This window comes from Panicum hallii, chromosome 1, assembly GCF_002211085.1.
Source record: "Panicum hallii strain FIL2 chromosome 1, PHallii_v3.1, whole genome shotgun sequence".
NCBI classification, from domain to species: domain Eukaryota; kingdom Viridiplantae; phylum Streptophyta; class Magnoliopsida; order Poales; family Poaceae; genus Panicum; species Panicum hallii.
Genome location: NC_038042.1, coordinates 43,455,063 through 43,465,923, shown reverse-complemented (window position 1 = coordinate 43,465,923; position 10,861 = coordinate 43,455,063). Strand labels below are relative to the sequence as shown.

The 10,861-nt window shown below is 49.5% G+C and overlaps 1 protein-coding gene across 4 annotated transcripts; it reads right to left on the bottom strand.

Moving 5' to 3' along the window:
- Positions 1 to 402: 402 nt before the first annotated feature.
- Positions 403 to 9,606, bottom strand: LOC112880759. 4 transcript variants are annotated; one of them, XR_003226430.1, is made up of 2 exons: positions 9,003 to 9,606; positions 403 to 742 (listed from the first exon to the last, which is right to left on the bottom strand). XR_003226430.1 is itself a non-coding variant. In XM_025945523.1 (2 exons), the coding sequence occupies exon 1, from the start codon at positions 9,526 to 9,528 to the stop codon at positions 9,070 to 9,072; it is 459 nt and encodes a 152-aa protein (XP_025801308.1). In that variant the 5' UTR covers positions 9,529 to 9,606; the 3' UTR covers positions 403 to 742; positions 9,030 to 9,069. The 4 variants fall into 4 exon arrangements, 2 of the variants coding, with proteins under 2 accessions (XP_025801308.1, XP_025801314.1); XR_003226431.1 differs by having other exon boundaries at positions 403 to 738; XM_025945523.1 differs by having other exon boundaries at positions 9,030 to 9,606.
- Between the last annotated feature and the right edge of the window lie 1,255 nt (positions 9,607 to 10,861).

The window sequence follows — 10,861 nt, the reverse complement described above, 5'->3', positions numbered from 1 at the left end:
TGCTAGAAAAAAATCTTCTGTGTATAAATTTCTTAGCACACAGTAAGGTGGACCCCACAACACATAAAAATTGTATGAAGGGATGGACATTAAGTGTATGGGTGGTCAGAGAAGAAGAGAGGTGAGTGGATGAGAGAGAAGATAAAATGTTTTATATTGCTAGTACCGGGTGCTAAAATAAGTAACAGGTGCAAGGTGGTGCTAGACTAGCACCTCCTCTCTAATGTATTGCACCTCCTTTATTTTCTTCTCTCTCCTCTTTGCACCGGCTTAGAACACACGTTGCAGCTGCCCTAACATATAAATGTACTAGTTATCTGGATTGGAATTGGGGCATCGCTAGCTGGAGTTGATTTGGTGAAGAAAGAAATGTAAAGTGAAAACCAAAAAAATCAATGTACATAAAGACAACACATGATCTAGTAGTAACAAAAGTATTAATCCAAGGTATAAAATACAATGTGGGAAAAAAACTACCACTGCTACAGTCCATAAGATACTACGTAACAATAAGTTGGCTAAAAAGACATAACAATAGATTATCGGTGAACTTATAAGATGAAGAATTTAGTTAACTCAGGAACAAATAAGTCTACAACCAGGGGCGGATCCAGAAGCTGAATATTGGAGAGCTCATCTTCCCTTTGTTCTTCCTCCTCCTTGGGCTTACGGGGGGCTCCATGGATTTCATGGAGGTAAGGGGGCTGGAGCCCCCTCAGCCCCCTGGTCGATCTGCCACTATCTACAACGTTAAACAATTTATTCAAAGTGAACAAATAATTTAACATCATGACTAATTTAGCCTACAAGTGAATAAAATAAGATATTTAATTTTTCCACTTTTACAGGTGACATTTTTTTCCAACATTGCAACATGGCATCATTTCATTGATCCAAAAATCGATTGAAACAATAGGAAAAAATTTTCGAGTGATGGGAGTCACTTCCATTTTTTTCAGATTTTATTAGTTGCTTCCTCCCTTTTAGTTAATGCATTTCCTAGTTATTAAACTCAGTAGTTTAACACAATTGATTACACAAGTCAAACAGATCTCAATATTTTGATAATTATATGATATTTAACACCCTATATAATTTTTTTACAAATAACCCATGTATTCAACATTTTAAAACCCTTGATTCAACAATACGTGAAACTTAATTCAACAATTCACGAAACATATTTCAACACATTGAAAAAACTATTTCAACATTCAATTTGAACAGTTGAAAAATATGCTTTAGAAATATTGAAGAAGCAATACTGCAAAATTGTTGAAATAGCACAGTGCATATATATGTTCAACTTTTAAAAAAATAATAAAAATAAATATTTTCATGTTGGATCTCATCTTGGAGTCCTAATTCTAAATAACAATAATCTTGATTTAAAAATAGATTAATGGTTTAAGAGAAGACAGTAATTGAAGTTTGAAACTATACGATTCTCTTCCACCTTCCCCAGTCTTGTGCTGATACATGTTCGGCGCCCATCAGTCTCCGCCGGCACAAAATAGTTCATTGGTCATTGCTTCCAATATAGTTCTGTTCTTTCTTTTCCTGTGGCTGTAGAGATTTGGGAAAAGTACACCGGCAAAGTACCATAAATCCAACTTGCCGTCCAGAACCGCGCTTTCTTTCCATTATTGACAGTCACCTTTGTTGCTGCTGTAAAGAGAGACTGATCAGTATCAACGATTGGCAGCTCCAAGCCATTCCAAGGCCTCTCAAGGTGCTTCCACTGAAACGGCCATAACCACCTTAGGTGCAAGGCTCGACTCGACATCGACTAAAAATCTCTAAATCAATAATTCCAAGTCCCCCATGGTCAATGGGACAGTGCAACCACGCCCAATTGACTTTGCACTTGCCGCCATGCAGTTGCTGATTTCCTGCCTAAAGAAAGCGGCGTCTGACCTTGTCAAAGTCCTTTACAAAAGATTTGGGTGGCTTCAGGATAGTGAGCATATATACTGGCAGGGAGCTCATCAGGACCGACCACCCGGATCCAGAAGGCGGCACTGCCAGCCTTTTTTTGTCATGGCCTTCTTGTCTTTGACTGGAGATGCACTATCCTCAGGCAGCAAGTGTAAATCCACCTCCCACCGAGTGGATTCTCAGACACAACTGAGTAGTTTACCTAACCTGAGAGGCACAACTCACGCACATCTTTGATGTTGTTTGCACTAGGGCTCCGACTGGATCCCGATTGCTGTTGTGAGCTTTGATTTAAATAGATATCCTAAGAGGACAAGGTACAATAAAGTGGCACTGGGTACAAGACCAGGCGCAAGTTACAAGAGAGCGGACCTTGGTCCACGAGCTGCATGCAAGCAGTAATCAGTAGTGTGCCGTATTTTACGACTAGTCTGTTTCAATCTAGATGCTGCCTACAGATAAGGGTTAATGCCCCAACAATTCTTCCCCTAAGCCTTGTGTGCCTTGTTCGAGGGTACTTGGATCATCCCGATCCTGGATCGCAGCTCCTGAAACTTTACTCGCCCGAGTGCCTTCATCAGAATGTTAGCGAGCTGATCCTTGGTGTTGATGTAGTCGCGTCAATGAATTCCTTCTCAATGCAGTCGCGAATGAAGTGGTACCTCAACTCGATATGCTTACTTCGCTCGTGGAAGACAGGATTCTTGCTCAGCGCCAGTGCCGACTTGCTGTCCATCATGAGCTCCACGCATTCGGCCTTCCTTCCCATGAGCTCACCGAGTAGTCTCGCGAGCCAAACCGCTTGAGTTGCTGCCGCGGTAGCTGCAACATATTCTGCCTCACATGATGACAGAGCCACCACTCGTTGCTTGAGTGATTGCCAACTCACTGGGCACTTCCCAAGATAGAAAAGGTTGCCGCTGGTGCTCTTGCGGTTGTTGATGTCGCCGGCATGGTCGCTGTCACTGTGGCCAGCCAACCGAGTTGTTTCGGTCGACTTCTCGTAGAGCAGATCGTAGTCGAGCGTGCCGTTGAGGTAGCGGAGGATGCGCTTCACCGCCTTCATATGCTCTTCAGTCAGCCTCTTCATGAAACGACTAGCAAATCCAACCGCAAAGGCCAGATCTGGTCGCATGTGGAGGAGATACTGGAGGCTTCTGACTAGTCACCGGTACTCGGTGGAGTCGACTTCTGGAATGGTGCTGTCGCGGCTCAGGTGCAGCCTTTCCTCTATGGGCATCTGGGCAGGGTGGCACCCCTCCATCCCGCCAATCTTCACGACTTGGGCGGCGTACTATGCTTGGCTCATAGTAATGTGCCCGCCCTCTTGATGCACCTCAATGCCAAGGTAGAAGGAGAGAAGCCCGAGATCAGTTATCTGGAATTGGCCCTTCATCTCCTCCTTGAACTTGTTGATGGCCTGCTCAAATGATCCTGTGATCACCGGATCATCGACGTAGACACCATCTAGTAGTGGCTCCCCATGCTTGCCATCATCCCGCCTGTAAATGGCATGCTTGTGCATGCTCTGCTTGAAGTCGAGTGCTTTGAGCGTCGAGTCAAGCTTCGCATTCCAGACCCACAGCGCCTGTTGTAAGCCATAGAGGGTCTTACGCAGTCGCAGCACCTTTCCTTCCTCCCCTGGGATGACGAACCCGTGGGGGCTGCTTGACGTAGACCTCCTCCTTCAGATCTCCATTCAGGAAGGCCGATTTGACGTCCATGTGGTGGACAGTCCAGCCCTCCTGACCTGCAAGAGCTAGAAGCACTCGCACCAACTCCTTGCGAGCCACAGGCGCATAAACTTCATCAAAATCGACGCCAGCCTGCTGAACAAAGCCGCGCCCCACCAGTTGCGCCTTGTGCTTGATCACCTTTCCTACCTTGTCACGCTTCAGCTTGAACACCCACTTTAGCCCAATGGCCTGGTGCCCAGCTGGGAGTTTGACAAACTCCCAAGTATTGTTGCACTCAACCGAGTTGATTTCATCACGCATTGCCGCCCTCTAGGCTTCCTCCCGCTCCGCCTCAGCAAAGGAGCATGGCTCCCCTGTGCTGGTGAGCATCAACTCCGCCTCCTCGAACTCTACTTGCTCAAGGCCTAGGTGTGGCTCACTAAGCAAGTCTTCCATTGTGCAATAGCGCAATGGGGCATCATCATGGTCGTTGTTGAGGCGCAAGTCATTGCTACCGCAAGTCACGGAAAAACTTGGGGCAGCGCTCGAAGGTGAATCAGCACTTGGAGCGGCCTCACGAATACTCGGAGTGGCCTCACGAGTACTCGGAGTGTCCTCCAGAGTACTCAGAGCCGCACGAGCGGGAGCAGGGGGAGTCGGGGAAGCAGCCGGGGGGGGGGGTGGAGGGTTGCCTCACCCCTAGAAGTACTCGAAATGGAGCTCGAAGTACTCAGAGACATACCAAGAGAAGTCGAAGAAGTACTCGAGGGGCAGCTGACTCCTCTACAGCCACTGCAGCTTCCACCGGGTACTCGACGATGAAGTCGGAGTTGCACCCAGTGTTACTATAGATGGTAACGGGTAAAATCCGCGCGGATACTAACTTTGTAAACCCGTACCCGCGTACTAAAATCCGTGCCCACACCCGCACCCGCAACCCGCCACGGCCTCGAAATGACGCCCGTAACCGCTATCCGCGGATATCCGCATACCCGCGGGCACACCCGTGTACCCGCAAGCTTTAGGAAATCAAGCACGCATTACATTTCAACAGCAAATAAACATCATTTATTTAAGGAAACAAATAAATCTGAGCATACAAATGAACTAGTCTCATATATAAATACATGATACATCACACATTAACATGAACCCTAAATAAAGTCGGTTTAGGACCCACATGTCAGCCGCTAAATCGGGTTTGGCGGGTTTGCGGATGCGGATATTATTTTTTCAAACCCGTTAGCAGATATTCATCGGGTTTAACGTTGTACCCGCGCCCGCGCGCGCGGGCATAAATGCAAACCTGTATCCGCGCCCGTCGGGTTTGCTATCCACGGGCACGCGGATATTTTGTACCCATTGCCATCTTTAGGTGTTACCATCTTCCACCTGTGACTAGCTCCAGCCAGGATCTTCATCAAACACAATGTCGCGCATTGTGCGCACATGCTGTGTCACCGGATCCAACACCCTGTAGGCCTTGACTCCTTCCTCGTAGCCGATGAAGATGCCTGGATTCAACCAATCTTCAAGATTGCCACAATGTCTGAGGTCCTTATGTACGCCAGGCACCCAAAGGTGTGTAGGAACTGGACTGCCAGCTTGCTTCCATACCACGCCTCATCTGGCATCTTGTCGGAGAGGGCCCGGGTGGACAAGTGGTTGAGAAGGAATACTGTCGTGCTCACGGCCTCTACCTAGTAGATGGCCGGCATGCCCCTCTACTTCAGTAAGGTATGCACCATAGCCACCACCGACTGGTTGCACCGCTCCACCACGCCGTTCTGTTGGGGCATATGGGGCGCAGACTGGTGCCGCTCCACACCTTGGTCAGCAAAGTACTTGGCGCGTGTGGAGCGCAAAGTGGTGCCGCTCCACACCTTGGTCAGCAAAGTACTTGGCGAAGGATGCCTACATGAACTCGCCGCTGTTGTCAGTGCAGAACACCCTCAGCTTCCTCCCGCACTTGTTCTCCGCAGCCACCTGGATCTTCTTGATGGATTCCGGCGCGCTGCTCTTCTCTATGAGAAAAGCCGCCCACATATACCTCGTGGCGTCATCTACCAGCAGCAGGATGTAGCGTCGGCCTCCTGGAGTCGTCGGCTTGATGGGGCCGCACAAGTCGCTGTGTACGAGTTCGAGCGGCTTGTCCGCCCTGTACTTGGCCTGCTTGGGGAAGGGGGCGCGTGGGTGCTTGGTGATGACGCAGACGTCACACAGCTGCTCGACGTGAGCTAGCTGGGCAGCCCACACACCATGCTCTTCCATCCCATCTGCTGCAGGGTGCCGAAGTTGACATGCCCGAACCGATCATGCCACCGCCAAGCATCGTCGCCATGGCGTGCGGTGAGGCAGACCGGCCTCGCGACCTCCGGTCACAGCATGTACAGCCTTTTCCCGCTGCGGGGAACCATTGCCAGCGGCCGGCTCTCACGATCACGGATCCGCAAGACACCATCTTTGATGTGAGTCGTGGACCCGATCTCGTCAAGTTGCCCGACTGAGATGATGGAGTTGCGTAGCTTCGGGATGTAGTAGACCTCATCTAGGGCCTTCTGTTCCCCGTTCCTCCTGGAGATGATGACAGTGCCACAGCCCTGGATGGCCACGACCGACCCGTCACTGAACTTGACCGAGCCGCGCACGGCCCGATCGAGGTGGGAGAAGACATCGCACCACCCTGTCATGTGGTTGGTGGCCCCTGTGTCCAGGTACCACCCTTCCATCAACTCATCGTCCCAGCCCTTTCCGAGGTAGGCTTGAGCCCGAGGCTCCTTGATGCAGGTCGTCATTGTAGCCATCATCGCAGGCAGGGGAGCAGGCTCACGGCCGACCCCGTGGTCACCCGAGTGCTCATCAGCCGCCTTCTTGACCATCTCGACTACTTCTTTGACTTCCTGCACAGAAAACAACTCGGTTTGCGGCTCCTCCGAGTGGTTTTCCATGTAGACTTGTGCCATGAATAGGCACGGCTCTTCTTCTGCCTGGGCCAGGTGCGCTTGCCCCTTCTTGGACTACTTGCACTCACGTGCCCAGTGGCCAGAATGGCCACAGTTGTGGCAGGTGTCGTCGCGCGGCGGCTTCCTCACCTCACCGCCGTTGACTTCTTTCTTCTTTGGAGCCGGCGGGCGCCACCGTTGACTCCTCCTGCCTCCGGACCTAGACGAGCCCTCACCCGCTCACAATCTCGCCGACTCAGCGCATCAGCATACAACAGCTTGCCCGAGCCGCAATTCGAGTCGGCGCGGTCCGTACGGTCCTCCTGCGTCTTCAGACGCCCAGTCACCTCTTTCAGCTAGAGGGAGGAGATATCCAGCAGCGTCTCGATGGATGTTACCAGATGGTCGAACCGAGGTGGAACCGACCGTAGGAGCTTCTCCACTACTTGCTGCTCCTCTATCTCCTCACCTAGCTCCTCCAGGTTGATGACGAGGTTGGATAGGCGCAGAGCAAAGTCATCCATCTTCTCGCCGCTGTGACACATCATGGCTTCGAAGTCCCTCCGCAGCTGCTGAGTCTGCCCTTCTGCCGACGCACATCGTCTTGATGGCAGCCCATGCTTCTACAGCCAACTGCTTCTTGGCCACCTACGGCACTACCTCTGGCAGCACTGAGAGGATAAGGACCTCTCTGGCCATGCAATCTTCTTAGAAGTCGGAGTCGCCATACTCGATGGTGTCCCAGAGGTTCTGGCTTGGAGCATCACCTTCATGACCAGGCTCCCGTGGGTGTAGTTGGATCTTGTCAGCATCGGGTACTTTGCGCCACTCGACTCCTTCACCACCCTCTGAACGGCTGGCCACTCCCCATCCCGGTAGCGCCGCCACACGAGGAAGGGGAGGGACGCCTCCGGTGGCGACGTGAGGTTATAGAGCCATCCGACGATGACCCTCCCCCCCCCATCTTTTTCACCAACCGGCTTCTTCTCCTTCTTCACCTACCACTTTGAGTCTTCTAGCCGCTGGTCCTCCTTCCCATGGAGACCTTCTTCGCCCTCGACTAGCTTCTTGCTCTCCCTCAAGCCATGCCTAGATCTAACGGGCTTTCCGGATGGAGATATTGATCCAAAAGATATTTAACTTAGGCTCTGGTACCAATTATTAGAAATCCACCTCCCATCAAGTGGTTTCTCAAGCACAACCGAGTAGTTTGGCTAAGCTGGAAGGGGATAAACTAACACACACCTTTGAGGTTGTTTGCACTAGAGCTCTGACTGGATCCCGATTACTGTTGTAAGCTTTGATTTAATTAGATGTTCCAAGGGGACAAGATATAATGAAGTGGCGCTGGGTACAAGATCAGACGGAAGTTACAGGAGAGCAGACCTTGATCCACGGGCTGCGTGCAAGCATTAATCGTAGTGTGCCGCATTCTACAACTAGTCTATTTCAACCTAGATGCTGCCTACGTACAAGGGTTAACGCCCCAACAGCAAGTTGTGATCGGAATGCCCAAGTAATTAAGTTAGTGGGAAACCAACTCGTTGTCCAGAGAAGGAAGCGAGGGTGCCCTGCAGATATTGTGAAATGTCTGTGTCTCGGCTGGGCTTAGACTGAAGCCCCGCTATATTTTTAAACCGGGTATGTCGTCAGCCGTGACAAGGTAGAAATTGGCTGGAATTTGCACAAACTTGACCCAGTATAACCGTGTTGGCTCAAGTACCCGAGGAGAGACATAGCTTTCAGCCTTCTCCAATACAATTGCCATTTGAATTCCGAACTGACAGTTTGTCCAACAATTATGGACGTCGAACTAGCGTTATTGGCGTATTAGTGTCGACTGTACATTTATAATACAATTCTACTCCGTTTCTATATACTAATAACATGATGCAAGACACAGCAGATAAATTGCCATTTTGTTTGGAAAAAGATTATTACTTTTAAATGTTCATCATAGCTACTCGATCCAGGACATAACTCAAGACAAAACACAGCAATGGGGTACCCGTACTTCACCCTAAAGGCACGTTTATTTTGATCAACAGATGTGTGATTGAACTCCAAATCCTTCAGATTTGGCTAAAATTTAATTTATATATACACACAAATATATATACCCAAAATTTGATATATATAGTATAGTAGCAAATATGTCCGTACGTTCCATGGTCGAAGGTTCTGTACTTTTTCTACGATGGATTTTTTTCAACACGGACTTTGTTGTGCACTGTATTTGAGTCCGTTTAGGTTAGTATTGTTGTTTGATTTTTATTATATATGTGTCAGGTCTACCATCGGTGAAATATGTTGGACTAAACTAAAATTTTTGGTGAAAACATTACGTGCTTTAAAAATAGCTAAAGATAATACCTGTCACCACGATCGGAGGTCAAAATAAACACAGCCTGAAACTGCCTGATGAAATGCTCTTCAATGGTAATACCTAGTCGGAAGAGAAGGCGCCGTGTACCTATGTGTGGCCACGGACATGCACATAATACGTCGACGCTTCATGAGTTGAGGCTGTCCACGACTTGCCCAAGCGCGCCCACGTAGCTCTCCACGAGCCTGGTCGCCACCGCCACCGCGGCGTCCACCGCGCCCTCCAGCGCCGCCGCGAGGGCCTTGGCGGCCTCCTCGCCGCCGTCCTGCGCGGCCTCGAAGAGCTCCGTCGCCGCGGTCACCGAGAGCTCCGCGGCGCCCGCGGCCACGCTCCACAGGAAGTCCAGGAACGCCGAGACGACGGCCGCGAGCACGTCCCAGGCCACGCCCAAGACGAGCTCCACCGCCGCGTCGATGGCGCCCTTGGTCACCTCGAGCGCCGCGCTTCCCGCCTGGCCGGGGAGCCTGAGGAGCTGCACGGCGGAGACGGCGAGGAGGGCGAGGCCGCGGAGGAGCAGCACGGCGACGAGCTCCACCGACGAGCATACGAAGCACAGCGCTAGATTCACCAGTGCACCCAGTGCCATGATATATCTAGTATGCTAGTAATGCTTGTAAAGTAATAGTAACTAAGAGAGGTTTGGTGATGATCATACAAATATGTAGAGAGAGAGAGACTAGAGAGAGAGAGAGAGAGAGAGATTGGTGTTGCTTGGAGTGCAAGGAGGGAGAAGGAGTCGAGGTTGTTCCTTGTGAGGTTTTCTGTGGGTGCCTTTGTGGGTTGAACAAGTAGGCAAGTCGTTGCTTCTAAGGTTTAATTTGATTATGTAGGGACGCGCACTGCACGCCCGTGGACGTTGCTTATGGTGCAAAATGTTTTATATCAGTTTTTTCAAACTGTTTGAATTGAAAATTCTACGTCTATATATAATACACAGACGTACAGGCTGTGGCAACCGGTACCGCATGGCCGGTACTAAACGCGCCACCCAAAGATAATGGAAAAAAATATTAGGAACACCCAGTCACAAGTTACGCGAATTTTTCACGCGTAAATGCGCGTGAGCGGTCGTGAGGATTCGAACCCACGACATCTGGCCTCATGCATTGCTTCTACCATCCCACTTATGCATCAAATTTAATTGGGTGGGAGATGTATTCATTTTGAAGTAACCCGTGGAGTACCATTTAGTACCGGACCAAGACATCGGCCGGTACTAAATGTCCGGGTGGTGTCATTGACCGGTATGACCATTTTATTACCAGGCAAAACACTAGCCGGTACTAAAATGCGACATTTAGTACCGGCCGATATCTTGGCCCGGTACTAAAATGGCTCCAGAGGCTTTTAAATTTAGATCCAGTAGTAAAATGGGTCCAGTAACTTTAGTACCGGGCTAAAACTTAACCGGTACTGACCGAAAGGACGAAAGTCCATTTTACTAGCTGTGATATATGTGCTGATGCATGCAGAGCAAGACATCCCTTGACATTTTTTTAGGAACTACTGAGAGGGCAGGGTCAAAGTTAAATGATGCGTGCGGTTTGAACGGAATGTAACACGGGATGTCCATGGATAGCGACTGGGAGTCAGAGTATTCGGCCCAGTAATGTTTTAAAAACGTTGCAGGGTTTATAATTTTGTGATGGTACTCCATCTGTTTCACTATGTTAGTTCATTGCACATGCATGATATAGCCCAGCTTGGGTTATATAGTAAATTTCCATATTTAATTTTTCCAACACAATATTGGTTCTGTTGTAGGAAAAAGCACATTATTACCAAGTTCTAAACGTGGGTTATCTAGTAAACTTCTCCATTGGAGCACGATGCATGAATGGCTGAGAAAAACCTTCAGAAACATATATAATGCCATATGCCGGGAAATCATCACGTTCAAGTTGCATGGATACGATAGG

What these genes read in the sequence shown, in the direction of transcription:
- LOC112880759 (XM_025945523.1), bottom strand. Translation starts at nt 9,528, where the DNA reads ATGGCACTGGGTGCACTGGTGAATCTAGCGCTGTGCTTCGTATGCTCG.